Here is a 16645-nt window from a genome sequence, read left to right as displayed (position 1 = left end):
GATACTGAACCAACAGCGACCTGTACCTGGATTGAAGTCTGACCCTGGAATGCCATCTTCTCATGCCCAATCGATCTTCTTCTGTGTTGTATTTATTGCTCTTGCATGTAAGTACTAAATGACACACTGAAACTCGTAGTGAGCTTGTTTCCTGTTTGTTGTTAGTGATTGTCCCCAAGTCTTTTGGGAATTCCTGTTTGTCAAACCACTGGCATCAATTTTGAAATATCCAAACTCTCTACTCAGAGAGCATGGAATTAGATAACTAGTTAATGCTTCTTATAATATCTTCATAAAATTTCTACCAAATCTTAAAACTGTGCAAGAGCTAGAGAAGAGAAAGAAACACTAGGTTTCCATGTTATATGTTCTACCTTTTTCTTAGTTGAAGGAATTGTTTGAACTTATATCAATTGAATTTAAATGGAGGGAGAAAAAAAATAACACATAACAAGTTTACACGTTGTGGGATTTTGTAAACCCCTGATGGTTTGTGCTATGTCAGAACCAAGCAGAATCACGGGAGGCCATGGGTCTCTTAACTTTCAGAATCACTTTGCTGCGACCCATGCGGTTATAATCCGAATTAATCATTGCCAGTGGCTCTCCACAGGTAAATTGTTTTGCTTTAGTGGACGTAGTGGAATTTTTAGAATCATATATACTTTTTCAATTTTATTATGTTTTCCTATTTTTATCTTACTAACCATTGAAACTCTGGGGAAAAGCGCTGAAGGATAAAAGAGTTAAATGCATACTCTTTACCCATTTATCTTATTACCCTACTGGATAATGACAAACTTACTCTACCACTGACTATACCTTATACCTGGGCCAGAATAATGTTCCCAAACTTACAGGAAAACACTCTCGATTTTGTATTAACTGATTCTCCAGCTTGAAAGATGCATTTCCCAGTGCATACATTGATCCCACTTTAGGAAACAAGTAGCTTCGTAGTGAGTTCACTACAATCTACTTAAAGCTAATTCACAACCTGAAAATGGGATTGGCAAGCTTCCTTAAGCAAGCAGATCTTGTCATATGATGCCAATCAAATGTGCAGATTCATCTCTTCTGCAAAGTTGGATTATTTTCCAGTGTATGTTCATTGCTTGACATGATTGGAGTATCTTTGGTCTTTTAATGTTCTGGAAAGTGTATCTACTGTATACGGTTTTAATGCATTTCATTTTCTCTTTTCCTTATTAAATGGATGACAGACTTGGTTTTTCAGTATTTACAGCATACAGTTTACTTGGATGCGTTTCTAAGGTATATGTTTGTTAACCATTCAGAAAAAAATATATTTTTAATTAATATAATTGTAAAAGAACTTGTTAGTTTAAAAAAGTATTATGAGTGGTTTTATTACAGATTATAGAAAGTACGATGTTGGAAAATAATTGGGCTGTTTTTTCTGGTCTCTTGGTATATATATAATGGTGCAGCCATTTCCTACAAACAGAGGATATGTAATGCCTCCTTTTTTATTTTGTCATATCTTGTTGGGAGATCTAATAATTATATAACTAAGGTGTATATTTTAAGACTGATAGGAATGATATAAAAAAATTCTAAATCGAGGTATTTATTCTTGGTATTTCCCTGTGGGGTTGATAACATAAAAAATCTTCAAAGATTAGCCTGTTCAAAACTGATTTTACTCAAGTCCAATTTGTCGAAGCTGATTTTTTTTGTGTTGTCTTAATTCGGAGTCAGATAAATTCAACAAATCTGTATGTAAACTGGTTCTTTGTGGGAGTGGTCTCATCACTGACAAAAGTGACTGATTTTTGGGCCCAGCTTTTTGAGAATTCATGCAGTGCCTAAACACAGTCTTATCTTATTGTTCAAATGCCATGTAATTGGTTAGCTTATGATTGTTCTTTGGGTCTTCATCTGACAGTGTTTGAGTGGCTGGGAATAAATGCTCTTACCCTGACTGTTGGAGCTCTTGTCTTAAGTAGTGGAGCATATCTGGTAAGTTTTTGACCTAATGTCATATGCCCAGTACTTTTTTGTGTATTTCAGTTCATGTTAAAGATGGTAGCTGATATGTTTTAGATTTTGGAGATGCTGATACTCTCCACAATTGCGTAACATTTTGCATGTTTTATCTTTTAATGATTTTTTCAACTTAAGACAAGATGATACTGTATGATACACGATCATTTATTAGCCGATATGTATCAGATTCTAAAGGTCCCAAGATGGTATCTAATGATAAAACATCCACCCTAGTTCATGTACATCATCGTCGTCGTCAAAACAAGAATGAAAATAGTCTTAGTATACAGATGAGTATTCAGGGTTCATGACCCTAGTTTCAACCTTTTCCTGAGCATGTATTCCTTGTGCTTCCGGATCTCACTGAAGCTTGTCATGTATGAGGAATTCCTTCAAGGGTTAAGATTTACTCTCAACACTTGGACAGAGATGTTGGAACTTCCATTGAAGGGGGCTGGCTCAGAAGTTCTCAAGCCATCATCCATGTCAAAATGAGTTTTCACCCAGTCAATTGAGCCATTGTTAACCTGCTGAAGACGTCACCATTCATTAGTTCATTTCCTGTTGTATTAAAAAAAAAGAAAAAAAATTGAGTACTTGCATTTGATCTTTGTTGTCTGTTTTTATTTTGGGGTCCATGTTATATAAATGGTTTTGATATAATTCCATATGTTTTATCTATGTTGGCAGTCATGGCTTCGGGTATCACAACAACTTCACAGTATGAGCCAAGTGGTGGTGGGAGCTATAATAGGAACCATATTCTCTGCTGGTTGGTTTTACTTGTGGCATGGGTTTGTGTTGGAGGCATTTTTGTCCTTCTTGTGGGTTAGGCTCGTTGTGGTTTCTATTGCAGTTGGCTCTTGTGCAGTCTTTGTGATCTATGTAATTAAAAACTGGCTTCTGGATGAAATTTGAACCATCTGCATGTCCCAAATATACAGTACTTAAACAGGCATTTGTTTCTATTGTATATGATAACCATCAATGCTTGCTTGCTCTTCTGTTTTTGGAGGAGTATCATTGCGAGTGAGAACAAGAGATTTCAGAGATATTAGTGGAAGGGCTTCAAACATACTTGTTAGAAAGCAGGGAAAGTTGTCTCCAAAAAAAAAAGCGAGTTACAATGGAGGATATTCGATCCATGGCATACACCTACAGTGATTCCCTCGGTCATTTGAAGTTCAGGAAGAAGTTAAAAAAGAAATAAAACTCTTTTAGTTCAAATATTTGTATTAAATTAAATAATATCTTAAATCGATAATGTGAGGTATTAATTATATTAGAAAAATATTTTTTTAATAATTAATAAATGTAATTTATTTTTTATTAAATTAAATAATATCTTAAATCGATGATGTATGGTCACTCACTTTTGAATTGAGACAGGCAAAATACGACGCTATTGGACAGTGGGCTCACCCCTGTTAGGGTTTTATGCGTCCTTGCTGCAATTATATCATATCCATCCGCACTTTCAGACCCCCTCGCTCTCTGCTTTCCAAACTTAGACGAAATGGTGCGTATAGCTCTTGCATGTCTGTGTTCTTCGCCGATTCAGCGCAGCTGGGTCTTTCCCCTTTAGCTTCTCTGTTTTGATGCGACTTTTTTCTTTTCGTTTTCTGTTGTCAGGCGCCCAAGAAAGACAAAGCTCCTCCTCCATCATCAAAGCCAGCCAAATCCGGCGGAGGCAAGCAAAAGAAGAAGGTAGGCAGTGCTTTTTCTTTATAGTTCTTTTTTTCTTTGTTGGGTGCTTAAACGCCTCTAACAACTCTATTTCATTCCACCGTACCTACATTTTCTGCCTCCTTTTATTACATAAATACGATAGGAGGTGTGATCGGAATTTTTTTTCTCTATTGGCGTCTCATCCACAGCCGCTATTTTCCTGATGAAAATGAATATTTCAATTGTTTTGCATTATTTGCACTATGTATTTAACGAATGAGGAAGAGGGGAAATATTCTTCTGCTCTGGGAGAGTGAAAGACTATCATAAGTCCGAGAATTTTTGGCCTCTGAGCAAGTTTTAATTTTTTTTTAATTGTAATTTCCCTTGGAGGTTTACAACCAACTCTGTCAAATGTTATGGGATTGATCCCACTGTAGGTCCTAGGCCTTGCTCTGTAACCTGGAAAGTGAATGCTTCAGCTTGAGCTTCTGGACCAGTGGGACTGTAAAACTCACTAGTATAAGCAGAATTACTCAAGCAGGCCAAATAACAAATGGTGAATCCAAAAACTAATAAAGCAAGTATACCGTAACACAAATAAACCTGCCAAGTATACAAATAGAACCTAAACCTGACAGTCATATCCTCCAATTTAAACGCCCATCAACTATTAAAATAAAAAAGGCAAAAATTTTAAACAGAACGAACAGCTCAAATATGTGATGTCTATTTCGACATTATTAATATGGTTTTTCTGAGGAGGAGAAGATTGTCACTCAGCTACCTTGTTGGTTTATAATTGAAAGCTTCCTAAAGAAGTTACATAAACGAGAGGGAGGAAATGTCTGGGCTTCAACTGTTAGTAGTGTTCGCTGGCTGATATGTATTTTTGTCATTCAATTGGGAAGGGATTACAGTATTAGTATTTTTTTTAAGGAATAATTGGCATTTATGTGTGTTTTGAGGAAGGAATGAATAAAACCTATTTGTTTTAGAAGAGTGGTTTTCATCTCAGATATTAGTGGAAAACATACATTGAAATATCAGAGTGTTCTGCATTCTAACCAGCTGCTTGCTTTTCGTATTTGACTCTTTTCTTTAAGCAACACTTGTACATTTTTTTTTTTTTATAAATATCTCTATTTCTCTTTTGGTCTGGGTTCCCTTTTCTCCTTTGTGGCTACTGGTGAGCTGTTTAAGTCCTATTAGAAATCATTTATTTTCCAAGTTTAAATTTTGCTGTTATGTGGTTTTTTCTTATTTAAGTTTCATTTATGTTTTGTGATTTACCCATTTCTGGCTTTTAAACATACAATGGTGTTTGGGTCTTTAGTTGTTATTTATCACGTGTTTGCTTTTCAGAAATGGAGCAAAGGAAAGCAGAAAGAAAAGGTGAACAATGTGGTGCTGTTTGACCAAGCCACATATGATAAGCTTCTATCAGAAGTTCCTAAATACAAGCTCATCACTCCTTCCATCTTGTCCGATAGATTGAGGGTAATTACTTATAACTGTTGATTTTGTTCAGAAAAATTAAATTGTGATTAATTGATTATAGTAATTGAGTGCAATGTTAGAATTCCTTCTTATTTTTTGGGTGTATTATTTTATGAAAGTAGTTGTGGGTTGCAAGATACGGTCCACTTGATGGCTGTTGAGTGGGTTGGAAGATACATTCTAATTGATGTCACTTGAGTGTGATTTGTCCCACCTTTTCTGTAGTTCTTATGGGACATGCTGGAATTGTAGGCTTTTCGAAGAGTGGATAATTATTGAAGTTGCAGTATGGTGTTAGGGGTTATAGTTATGTTCTCCAGCATGAGTGAGGAAATTGCTAAGAATTGGTGTTTACTTGATTAAGGCTGACTCTGTTATGTGTCCTCTCTTTACCAACCTACATTTAACTGGAGTGTCATGTAAGTTTTCTTGTCTGGCATTGTTATCCGATTACAGATCATACTTGGTAGGTATCAGTTATCTACATCCAGGTTAGTACCATTGTGTAATCCTTGATCATTTGACGGATTTCAACGATTTCATTCTTAAGAGTGGAATTTGAAGTTTGATTCCCTACCTTTGGTAACTTAAGCTACCCAAGTAACTATGTGTGTAGGAGGAGGAAATTTGACTCTCTACCTTTTAGTATACAAGTCCTGTTTCTATATTGAAAAATATGTGTAATTTGGTTGTTCCTTGGCATGCTGATACTTTGAATTTGTGTACTGGGACCATTTTATTTATTAATATTTGGGTGATTGAAGTGCTAATTAATTGTGCTGCTTCAATGTCAGATAAATGGGTCACTTGCCCGTAGGGCGATTATGGATTTGATGTCAAAAGGGTCAATTAGGATGGTCTCTAAACATGCAAGTCAGCAGATCTACACGAGAGCAACCAATACATGAGATTTCTCTCTTCAGGACACCTTGTAATCTATTTTCACCTTCTAAATCCGGGTCAATCTCTGCAGGGCACCCCGTTTTAGTTGAATGAGCATGTTTTATTAGAGCTATATGAGATATGGGTTTTTGGTATCTTTTACTGTTGTTCAGTGAGAAAACTATCGAGTTTGATATTATGTTAATGGGTTGAGTTATGACTAAATTTGAACTTGAACCTTGGCGTTCACATCTTTCTCAGTTTTTCCATTTGAACGAGGGATAAACGTTGTGTAGTCCAGAAGAAAAATAAAATAACATTATACTGGTGAAAAAAAATAAACCTGGAGAAAAAAAGAATTACTGCAAAATGCAGCAGGAATAATTCTGTGGTAAAGATGGATTACAAGGAAATCAGAAAGCTTGAAGATGATGCTTACAGGTTCATCAAACCAGAAAGGAATTTGTAACTCAGAGTGTACTGGAATTAAACTACTTTCCAGGGTAATCGTGTTTACAATACAAGGGTTCTGTATGTTTTTTTTCTAAAAAACTTTTTGATCAGTTTATATAGGTATGTTGTGGCTTACAAATCTGTGGATTGAACTTTTACAGAGAAAGAGGCTATCTGAGGCTATTTCAGTCGTTTAGTGTGAAATGGTTATTTCAGTCGGCTGATCATGATCGGATGACTGAGATAGCCGTTGATCGGATCGCAGAGATAGTGTTTTGGATTGGATCAGCCTTTGGAAAAAAAATTAGAAAATTTGGTTACTAATGTTTTCGGAAACTGGTCTGGGATGTATTATTTTCCGACATCCCATGGTGAGATTTGTCAATGTAATGGATGGTATTTGCTGCTTGTAGTCTAGCCGGATGTTATCTTCTTCTTGACTCGACTTTTATTGGAATACATAGTTACTTCTGTTTTTAACTGCTCATTCTCATTATAAACAGGCCCTGTAAAACTCAGATTTGAGAGGGGTAGTCCGAAGGAAGGAGATCTAAGGGGTGGGTGACAAAATCGAATCTCAACATGTCTATCTAGAACAACTTGCATATTTGTCGCAGCTCTACACGCCCGGTATTGTTGGGTCAATCATTAATAAAAGCAAAACAAACAAACCAAAAACCACGTGGACGGTCCTGGAGAACTCCTCCGTCACCACCACAACGCACACAAACGTAAAATGTTTGTACTCCTCTGTCCTCGACTGTCTCCGGTTCGACCAACTGGCTCCTCATTAATGGAACCACTTGCTTTTGGACCGTCAAAAAAGACGTGGACCCCGGTGCGGACAACTGAGAATTATATGTCACGGTTAACTCAAGTTGGCAAATGCAAAGGGTTCAGACAGAGAGAGCATGTGTTGGTCTCTGGATGGGATAATAAGCATGGTCACCTATTACACAGTAATTCGTCTTCTTGCTTGAGCCGTTGCTCTGCCTCTCAGTTGCGTCGACTGACGTAGTCTCTCTCTCACTTGCTAAATATCTCGCCACTCTCTCTCTTCCTGCTAATCTAATCAATCATGTCGATTAAGATATCAAACTCTCCTCACGGCTGCTTTCACCTCTGCAAGTGGGTCTGTCAAACATGACGATTTGACGGCTACACTGGTTTTTTCCCGTTTGTTTAAAAAAAAAATTGTAAAGTTCTACACCTAGGTGTTTGGATTTTGGAACTTTCTGCTTTACGAATTGATTTAAAAAAGAGTGTTGAGTGCAGAGCTCTCCACTGCACTCTCTCCCCTGCTTCCGACCCCTCCTCCCGTTCCCCAAGAGAGGTAGAGGACGATCGACATCACCCATTGCTCAAATTTATGTAAAAGATTTGATAAAACCGCAATTACAAGTTTAAAAGGGAATTTCTGTATTTCCGTGACGGCTCACATGCCAATAAACCGACCACCTCTGCTGCTACCCATGCATTTGCAGACCACCTGCTGATTCCACCTCTTTAATCAATCTTTCCGTTCATGCATTTTATGGCGTTTTTTTAGATTTCTCTGATCTGGGCCTTTTAGTTTCTTCCCTTCAGTTGCCGGGACTTTTTGGAATTCTGTAACTGCACTCTGCTTTTTTCTCAAATTGCGGAGTTTTCCCTTTCTTGGGCTTTCAGCGGTTTATATCAGGTAAGAAGTTATACGTGTTAAAACTCTTTTGGATTTCAGGGATTCCGTATGTTGTCTTTTGGAATATTACGCTACGGTTCTTGTTCTTCCTTGTGGCATGTTTCCCGCAAAAAATAAAAATAAAAAAAAAGTTCTGTAATTGCTGATTTGCCTCCTCTCTGCTCATTGTAAAGTTACTCTCTCCAGTCTCGTCTGTAGATTGGCTGGCTTGTTGAGAAAAGAGCACCCGCCATATTACCTGCAATGGATCCTTGCAATATGGTCCTTAAGGCGAATGCCAGACTAGCACAACTCACCAAAGGAGCGATCGGTAACGGAGACGATAGAATTGGGGGAGGAGGCTTCAAAAGCAGCATTTACGGCACTAAATTGGCTCAGAGTTCGAGTTGTATGAGCTTTGTTTCCAAGAGGAGAAAGGCTGGTACTACGTTTTGTGTTCTGACGGACGTCAACAAGGAGATGCTGGTGAGTATTTTCACACACACAAAAAGAAAAAAGAAAAAAAAAAGATTGTTTCTATTTCTGAATTTCACCTCCAGTTTTCCCTACAGCGATGATCATACTGACCTCTCTTAGCTCAGTTGCTCTCTGAAGCCTTCCTGGTACTGTTGAAGTGTACGATCTAAACTTCTGTTAAAACAGTCGTGTGTGATCAGCCAAATGGCCGATTGTTTCTCTACTTATTTTTTATTTTCTAATTGTATCATATTCCTTGATCCGATATGGATTTACTTAACTGTTCTTCTCCTTACTTCAGAACTTACGGGCACCAACATTTGGAAGGGAAATAGCAAATCCCAAAAATGTTGCTTCGATCATATTGGGTGGAGGCGCCGGAACTCAACTTTTCCCTCTGACCAGCACAAGAGCCACGCCTGCAGTAAGCATTCATGCTATAGATTAATTCTTTTTATACGTAGCCAGTGTTCTGCTCGCTCTAGATAGACGATTACGGCAGAAATATTGCCTGCAACCTAAAAACTTTCCTGGATAAATTTGTGGGAGCTAGCACCTTAATTAAGGAAAGAAGCACTGAGATTCGATGAGAGTATGGTCATGACTACTTTGAATATGTGGTATTTCTGGATAAATTTATGTTTCTGTTATAAATTGATCCCCTCGTTCTGATCATTAATGTTGGAATACCATATGGTTTTGTGTCTTCTGTAGGTTCCTATTGGTGGATGCTATAAGCTTATTGATATTCCTATGAGCAACTGCATCAACAGTGGAATAAACAAGATATTTGTCCTGACTCAGTTTAACTCTGCTTCACTTAATCGCCACATAGCTCGAACTTACAGTTTTGGAAATGGAGTGAATTTTGGAGATGGTTTTGTGGAGGTAAGATTCACAGAAGAAAAGATTTGCTTTTTCTCTCTTCTCCCGCTCTAATTTGCTTTATGATTTAGGCATTAGCACACAAGAGTAGAGGAATCTTCGTGTAAATCTTTTTTTTACTCATAATTCTCGACGAGCTGGATTCCTTTGTCCCTGAACAGGTCCTGGCTGCCACTCAGACACCCGGTGAAGCAGGAATGAGATGGTTCCAGGGCACAGCGGATGCCGTTAGACAATTTATCTGGATGTTTGAGGTGAAGAATTCAACCTGCTTGCTTTATCATCATCTTTAAGGAATAAAAACTATGTTCCTCAGCGTGGATTCATTTGATGTCCCTTCATTGACTTATGCAGGATGCCAAAAATAAGAATATTGAACATATACTCATCTTATCTGGTGATCATCTCTATCGAATGAATTACATGGACTTCATTCAGGTATATATATGTATGAGCTAGTTTAATGCGATGTTCCCTGGAAGATTAAGAGGCAATCTCCCTGAATTGGATATGTGGTTGCATTATCTATAATCTATTTTTAAAAAAAATTCTCATGTGTTTGGGAACTTCTATCATTGATGTTCTTGCAGACACATATTGAGAAAGGTGCTGATATTACAGTGTCATGCATTCCCATTGATGACAGGTATGTTAATGTGGTTCTGTTAAAATAAATGCATTTCTTGCGAGGCCACCCTTTTTAGTTGTAACACGAACAAATGACTAACTAGCATAGCCTAAAGTGACTTTTTTTTTCTTCTGCTTTTTGATATGAGCAGTTGTGTGTTTTGTGAACACAAAATTTAGTTTGAAATTTCACTTACATCAGCTTTAATTTATTTGGAGTTACTTGTTGCATTTCAGTCGAGCATCTGATTGTGGGTTGATGAAGATAGATGCAACGGGTAGGATCATCCACTTCTCTGAGAAACCAACCGGGGCTGAGCTTAAATCCATGGTGCACCCAATACATTACTTGACATATTTTCCTTAGATTTTTTTCAGTTCCCACATTTAATTTTCCTTGGTTTATAACTTTATTTTTTCATGTGAAACCACTGTTGGATTGTTTCAGCAAGTTGACACCACTCATCTGGGATTATCTCCAAATGAAGCTGCACGATCTCCATATATTGCATCAATGGGAGTTTATGTCTTTCGAACGGATGTTCTATTACAGCTTTTAAGGCGAGTATCTTTCAAGGGAAAACCAGATTTGACCATCTTAAAAATACTAAATTGATTTACTTTCCCAGATGGAGGTATCCAACATCAAATGACTTTGGTTCAGAAATAATCCCTTTAGCTGTGAAAGAACACAATGTCCAGGTGATTCTTAAAGTCTTTGATGTTCTAGATGTGCTTCTGTCATGATGTCCTTTATTTATGAAAAACACCACAGCACCTTTCTGTGCTTTGTTAGGACTCTTCTTTATAAATTTCATGAAAGGGGCTTCTGATGAGGTTGTGGATTCCTGTTATCATGACAGGCTTATTTATTTAACGACTACTGGGAAGACATTGGAACAATTAAATCCTTCTTTGATGCTAATTTGGCCCTAACCGATGAGGTAGACACTAACTTTTGCAATCAATTTGGTCAAACTCAGCAAAGATTATGCTCCCAAAAATTCTTATTTTGAAGATTTATGATAAGTATAATGCAAAATGAATTTCAGATAAGTGTTTCTCACGGTGCACTCAAATGTTTTTTCTTTTATGTTTTTTGTTTATTATGGTGCAGCATCCTAAGTTTGAGTTCTATGACCCTAAGACACCTTTCTTCACATCACCTCGATTCTTGCCTCCAACCAAAGTAGACAACTGCCAGGTACTTGGTACTTCTGATCTATGTGTATGGGTTTCTTGCTTTCTAATATGCTTTGAATTTCATGGAGTTCAACCTAAATTTTTCAGATTCAAAATGCAATAATTTCGCACGGGTGTTTCTTACGTGAATGTAGCATTAAGCATTCTATTGTGGGTGTTCGCTCCCGTCTAGAATGTGGTGTGGAGTTACAGGTAATCTCTGTTCAGCAAAAATTCAACTCCCAATAATGTGATTCAGAAAAGATTTTTTACCTGCAATGAAAATGAAACAGTTTCATGATTTTGAACCATTTCAAGTACTTTTAATTGTTTCAGGATACTATGATGATGGGTGCTGACTACTACCAAACAGAAGTAGAGATAGCATCCTTACTGGCTGAAGGGAAGGTTCCCATTGGTGTGGGACAGAACTCTAAGATCAGGTAAAAAATTTATCTGTTTTTTCTTCAGGAATAAAAGGACTCAAAACAGGCCACAATGCCAAATTCAACTTTAATGGGTCTTGTTATTCTCAAGGAATTGCATCATTGACATGGGTGCCAAGATAGGAAAGAACGTTATAATCGAAAACAAAGATGTAAGTGCCGCTACCCAAATCCTTTCAATCTTTCCAATTCTAATAGAAGTAAGCACTAGGCTTATTATTCCTACGTTTGACTGCTCAGGGTGTTCAAGAAGCAAACAGACCACATGAAGGATTTTGTATTCGCTCAGGGATCACCATAATACTGAAGAACGCAATGATAAAAGATGGGACTGTCATATAGAGTTATCCAGTAAAAAACAAAAGAGTCTCTCTCTCTCCCAGCTTTGGAGTGATGCGGCAATGGACATTGTCTGTATAAAAGAGTACCAGAAGAATGCAGTCTAGCTGAGAGCCTGGTGTATTTCAGTCGGAACCTGTTTTGTGCCAGAAGAGAGCATAATGTCTAGTAGAAATAAATTCTTGATGAATCCTTGTATATAACTAGACTTCTCTCCATTCTGTTTGTCTTCCTTTCTTAATTGAGGATCTTAAGTTTTGAAATGAACTCCATTACTCTTCTCCTGTGGAAGAACGAGAAGACAAACGCCCGTTTTTGTCTTAATAAACAGTATTTATATCCAATTATCAATTATAACTCGTCTTATTGAGAATTTATATCTATTTAAGAATTTGGCGAAGAATTAAGATCGAAATGTATTATAAGAACTTATCTCACTTCAAAATAGATTGACAAAATTTCTAATATTTTTTTGTCAAATGTAAAAACAAGCAGCTCTAAATCTGAGAAAGACAAAACACAAGACACTCTTGGATGAACAACATCCATCTCAAAGAGCTGCTTCACACAGTCCTATTCCATGAGTCCCCATGGCACATAAAAACCCATTTAAGTTATACACAGCTAAACCATTCTCTCAGTTCCCAACGTTCTTTCCCTTGTTTCTGGTCACCCACTGAGCCTTTCTAATGGCTTTTGCTCTCTTTATCTTCTGTATGTTTCTCAGCCTGGCATACATCCGCGCCAGATTATGTAGCTTCTGGGACTGCTGGAAAATCTTACTAGCAGTCGAGGGGCTCTCTTTCAGCACCACTTCGTACCCATCTCTGTACGAGTCCATTCCCTCGGTTAGAAGTTGCCAAAAGAGGCCACCTGCTGCGGCACCTCCACTGCGCGCTGATGTTACAATCTTGTAATAGACTGTGCTGAACATGTCATCCCTCTGGTAGGTGTTGTAACCAGAGTCTTTCCGGGATTTGCCGAATTCCGTGAAGAGCAGTGGCTTGTGGAGGATGTTTTGGGCGTCATGAATATGGACGTCAAGCCAAGTGTTGAGGAAAGAGAGTTGCTTTTGATCATCTGCGCTCGATAGCCTGCTCGTGAAACATAACAATAAAAAATTCAATTTGAATTCCATCCAGTCCTGCGAGATGCAAAGAAAAAAAAAAAACCTAAGATATAGATAACGAGTTTGGGCTGTTACCATTGATCTGGATACGCATGAACTGTAGCAAAGTCGACGCCGTGGATCTGATTGTTTGCAATGAAATCTGTTCCGAGTTCGAAACCTGGGTTGTATTGTTTCTTTTCTGCTGATGCCGCTCCATAAAATCCTTCCAGACCAACTTCCAGTAAGTGATTACTGTCTATGGACTTGACATGAGCGGCCATTTCTGCAATCCAAGCCTGTAGATGATAGTACTCTTAACATCTTTATCACGAACCAACAGTGATCGACGTCACCACTTTAGTTTTTAATTTTATTCCTTGAATGATGAGAACAAACAAACCAACAAAGGAAGTTTCTGCGATGCTCTCTTTTCCATGAAGGAAATGGGGTTAGCAGACAGGGGCTCGTGGATGGCATCTCTCTGTGCACAATGCGCACAACAAGACAAAGACAGAACAGCAGCGTACAGAGGTTAAAGACGAAAAATTTTATGTATTATAGAGATTTGGGAGATTTCGAGAATCCATAACGATTCTGACTGACCGCGAAAGGGTAAGGACCTTTCAATATGTTTTGAAGTTCTCATCAAGCTACTGTTCGAGAGAATGCCAGGCTCGGAACCCAGTAACAAAGAAATGGAAATGAAGCATTACTTTATCGAAATCCTTTTTTTTTCTTTTGCAGAAGAAAGCTGTGAGGAGTCTTCGTCCACCATTTAAACCTGTTCTCCATGTGAGATCGGCCACCGATCTCCGCGAGTTACGAGTGGGATTATACGCTTTCAATTGCCAGCGATTTTTTTATGGCAGACAGTCACGCAGAGACTTGACACGACTGGAATTTCTCCATGGACAAGGAAATCGACTACGGGAATATTGATTTTTTGAAGCACACAATTCATGAAAGTCATCATTGCCGAAACGAATTCTTGGACATTCAAGCTCGTATTTTACAGTTGTTTGGTTATCAATTGCTTTTCACTTTTAGAAGAGCTCCACGGTTGAAGAAATTACGTTTAGCTTCTGCAGAATGTGTTGAAAACTTGGTACCAACTCCCGACTTTAGAGGACTTTCAGCATTTTTAGCCTACAGAATAAAACTAAAATGCCCGTAAATAAACAAATCGTTTACCTCCATTGTTTTCCCGGATAAATCAGAGGTAAGTCTGGGCTCATTGATCAGCTCCCAAGCGAAGATTGTGGGATCATCTTTGTATGCAACGCCGGTCAGGCTATTAACTCTTGTAAGAACAGTCTTCAATGCCAATGGGAAACAAGAGAAAACATGACATCAGTCCCATTAAATATAAATGAGTAAAAGGAAGAAGGTGATTAGGGGGCTTTCTTCGTTTTCTAATTGTTTCGTGCGAAATTTTTTTAAGAAAAGAACGAAAATTGTTCTTCTTTAAAAGGATAGGACCTTCATCTATTGTGGCTACATCGAAAAATACAAAAAAAAAAAACAAATGAATCTCAAAAGATCATGAGAAAAATAAAGTTTTTGGAAAAATCTGAAAAACAGAAGAAGACCCATAAAAGGGAAACGGAAGAACAGATACTCTTACCTTCACATGATTCTTGTAGTAACCCTTAACAACAGAATTTGTGAAGAAATCATCATCGGAACTCAAATACTGGCCCTGACTTCTAGCCCAGTCAACATATTGCTTCTTTCCTCCAAAGTTCTCATAGTTGTTCACTAAACTCAGGATCAGCTTCATCCCATGACTCCTTGCCTCAGATATCACGTAATCCAAGCCCTTCACAAACAAAAAACGGGACATAAAAGATAAAAATCAGTTCCCTTTTCCAAATATAAAGCAAATGAAGATGAGAAAACAAAGCAATAATACTAAATGAGTATTCCAGACCTTGAACACATTTTCGTTGTAAGAGCCGGGTGAGTACTGTAAAGCTCCACCACCACCATCACTGAAAGCCCAAGTTCTTGCAACGTTAAGGCCATGAGTGGAGGCTTCTTGAAAAGCTACTGAAACTTTGCTTCTCTGAGAAGGGTCTGATGCCAGTGACATCAACCAGTAGGCATTGAAGCCATTTGCAAAGAAAGGGCTACCGTTCAAAATGAAATGCACCCCCTTAGTAGTCACGAAACCACCATCTGCTCCAACAAAAAGCAGGTTCTGGTGTTGAAAAAACAACAACAGGAGAAAGAAAGCAATACCCATTTGCTTCATCAACTTCTGTTGAGATCTCCCTCTTTCCTACCTGCTCTCGCTTAGAGACACAGAGAACAAATGCAGTAGGAAGACAGCCGAGAGACCGTCTTACAGCAGAGAAGAGAAATGGGATTCTAAGAGGTCTGACACCTACTTCTGTGGCCTCACGGGAGCTTAAAATAGGCCTCAGAAGTGCATTTGTTAAAGAACAGTGATGCGTAGAGAGTAGAGAAGGAAGTCATAGTAGGGGTATACGGTTTCCCCCACCGTAAAGCAGTTGAAACTCTTCACAAACCTGGAACGAAAGCCTGTGACTTTACAGTACAGATTTCTACCAGAGGTTGTTTTCTAAATTGAATGCTACTCAGGTACTGCAACGGCAATTAATTACAGATAAAGTAGCTGGGTTCTGCTCACTGGTTCACTGGTCTGAAGGTGGAAAAACACTACAATTGGCCTGGGTTCTGCATTAAATTACATTTGTAAGGTTTGAAAGTCCAGTGGTATAAGAGAATGAGATACGACGTTAGGCAAACGCTCCACCGAAGCGCCTCTGGAGGTCATACAAGCCATTGATTGACGACAAAGACAAGCAGCTAAAGGTGACCATAGCATGTGAATATGATACTTTTCTTTGCTTGATGATGGAGTGGTAGTAACAGATTTGGAACGATCTTTTCCTATTCCTATCCCGCACTTTTACTTTCTTGTTCCTTCACCACCCAAACTACTATAATTTCATACTTTTTAGTTGAGGAGATTGAAGAAAAAGCTTTTGTTTTCTTTTGCGAGGTTCTTGGCCCACCCACGTGGTTCCCCGGGCTCTGGCTAAGGTTCTTCACCCCTTCGTCTTTCGAATGTTATCAAATGATCTAAATCGACACAAATGAGGAGATAAAACAGACTAGGAATAAGATTTAATCTGGCTCTGGTTCATATTAATGGATAAACTATTAATGAAGCGTTAACAAATTAAGGAGTCCATGTGGAGGTGGTGAGGGTCTGTCTCGTCTAATAAAGAAGCGTATGGTGCGTGCGCCCTGGGTGGGCCTCGTCTTCCTCAATGCATTTGCTCTCCACTCACTGCTCCTGTCCTCCATCTGTAAACTGCCGTGCTCAATCGTTTTCCAGAGTGGGGCTAACCCCATTGCAGTCCAATCGTCAATATC

The 16645-nt window shown here is 38.3% G+C and overlaps 3 protein-coding genes across 4 annotated transcripts; 2 read left to right on the top strand and 1 right to left on the bottom strand.

Annotated features, from left to right (window-relative positions):
• Window positions 1-509: 509 nt before the first annotated feature.
• LOC137936413 (small ribosomal subunit protein eS25-like) lies at window positions 510-6355 on the top strand. The gene is made up of 7 exons (XM_068781061.1): window positions 510-613; window positions 1910-1983; window positions 2701-2782; window positions 3400-3529; window positions 3643-3717; window positions 5044-5178; window positions 5973-6355. The coding sequence occupies exons 3-7, from the start codon at window positions 2703-2705 to the stop codon at window positions 6084-6086; spliced, it is 534 nt and encodes a 177-aa protein (XP_068637162.1). The 5' UTR covers window positions 510-613; window positions 1910-1983; window positions 2701-2702; the 3' UTR covers window positions 6087-6355.
• Window positions 6356-7739: 1384 nt separating this feature from the next.
• On the top strand, window positions 7740-12452 carry LOC137936410 (glucose-1-phosphate adenylyltransferase large subunit 1-like). Of its 2 annotated transcripts, none has more exons than XM_068781059.1 (16): window positions 7740-8194; window positions 8393-8659; window positions 8952-9074; window positions 9365-9538; window positions 9697-9789; window positions 9890-9973; window positions 10126-10181; window positions 10400-10493; window positions 10611-10723; window positions 10792-10864; window positions 11026-11106; window positions 11280-11366; window positions 11453-11557; window positions 11681-11787; window positions 11882-11942; window positions 12031-12452. In XM_068781059.1, exons 2-16 carry the CDS (start codon window positions 8438-8440, stop codon window positions 12130-12132), a joined length of 1575 nt encoding a protein of 524 aa, XP_068637160.1. In that variant the 5' UTR covers window positions 7740-8194; window positions 8393-8437; the 3' UTR covers window positions 12133-12452. The 2 variants fall into 2 exon arrangements, with proteins under 2 accessions (XP_068637160.1, XP_068637159.1); XM_068781058.1 differs by having other exon boundaries at window positions 8381-8659.
• A 75-nt stretch (window positions 12453-12527) lies between these two features.
• On the bottom strand, window positions 12528-15639 carry LOC137936412 (mannan endo-1,4-beta-mannosidase 1). The gene is made up of 5 exons (XM_068781060.1): window positions 15171-15639; window positions 14865-15059; window positions 14432-14554; window positions 13334-13536; window positions 12528-13223 (listed from the first exon to the last, which is right to left on the bottom strand). Exons 1-5 carry the CDS (start codon window positions 15492-15494, stop codon window positions 12767-12769), a joined length of 1302 nt encoding a protein of 433 aa, XP_068637161.1. The 5' UTR covers window positions 15495-15639; the 3' UTR covers window positions 12528-12766.
• Window positions 15640-16645: the final 1006 nt, after the last annotated feature.

This window comes from Aristolochia californica, unplaced genomic scaffold (assembly GCF_029961685.1).
Source record: "Aristolochia californica isolate CCGP_79_NKW_82.1479 unplaced genomic scaffold, dmAriCali1.0.hap1 SCAF_7, whole genome shotgun sequence".
Classification (NCBI taxonomy): Eukaryota; Viridiplantae; Streptophyta; class Magnoliopsida; order Piperales; family Aristolochiaceae; genus Aristolochia; species Aristolochia californica.
Note: the sequence above shows the minus strand (reverse complement) of the source record. Positions and strands in the feature narration are given on the sequence as shown.

What these genes read in the sequence shown, in the direction of transcription:
- LOC137936413 (XM_068781061.1), top strand. Translation starts at nt 2,703, where the DNA reads ATGGCTTCGGGTATCACAACAACTTCACAGTATGAGCCAAGTGGTGGT. An exon ending in AGGAACCATATTCTCTGCTG is followed by an intron (nt 2,783 to 3,399) that starts GTTGGTTTTACT and finishes GAATTGAGACAG; the next exon opens with GCAAAATACGACGCTATTGG. An exon ending in TCTTGTCCGATAGATTGAGG is followed by an intron (nt 5,179 to 5,972) that starts GTAATTACTTAT and finishes CTTCAATGTCAG; the next exon opens with ATAAATGGGTCACTTGCCCG.
- LOC137936410 (XM_068781059.1), top strand. Translation starts at nt 8,438, where the DNA reads ATGGATCCTTGCAATATGGTCCTTAAGGCGAATGCCAGACTAGCACAA. An exon ending in AATTTATCTGGATGTTTGAG is followed by an intron (nt 9,790 to 9,889) that starts GTGAAGAATTCA and finishes TGACTTATGCAG; the next exon opens with GATGCCAAAAATAAGAATAT. An exon ending in TGAAAGAACACAATGTCCAG is followed by an intron (nt 10,865 to 11,025) that starts GTGATTCTTAAA and finishes TTATCATGACAG; the next exon opens with GCTTATTTATTTAACGACTA.
- LOC137936412 (XM_068781060.1), bottom strand. Translation starts at nt 15,494, where the DNA reads ATGAAGCAAATGGGTATTGCTTTCTTTCTCCTGTTGTTGTTTTTTCAA. An exon ending in ACTACAAGAATCATGTGAAG is followed by an intron (nt 14,555 to 14,864) that starts GTAAGAGTATCT and finishes TTGGCATTGAAG; the next exon opens with ACTGTTCTTACAAGAGTTAA. An exon ending in TATCCGGGAAAACAATGGAG is followed by an intron (nt 13,537 to 14,431) that starts GTAAACGATTTG and finishes TATCATCTACAG; the next exon opens with GCTTGGATTGCAGAAATGGC.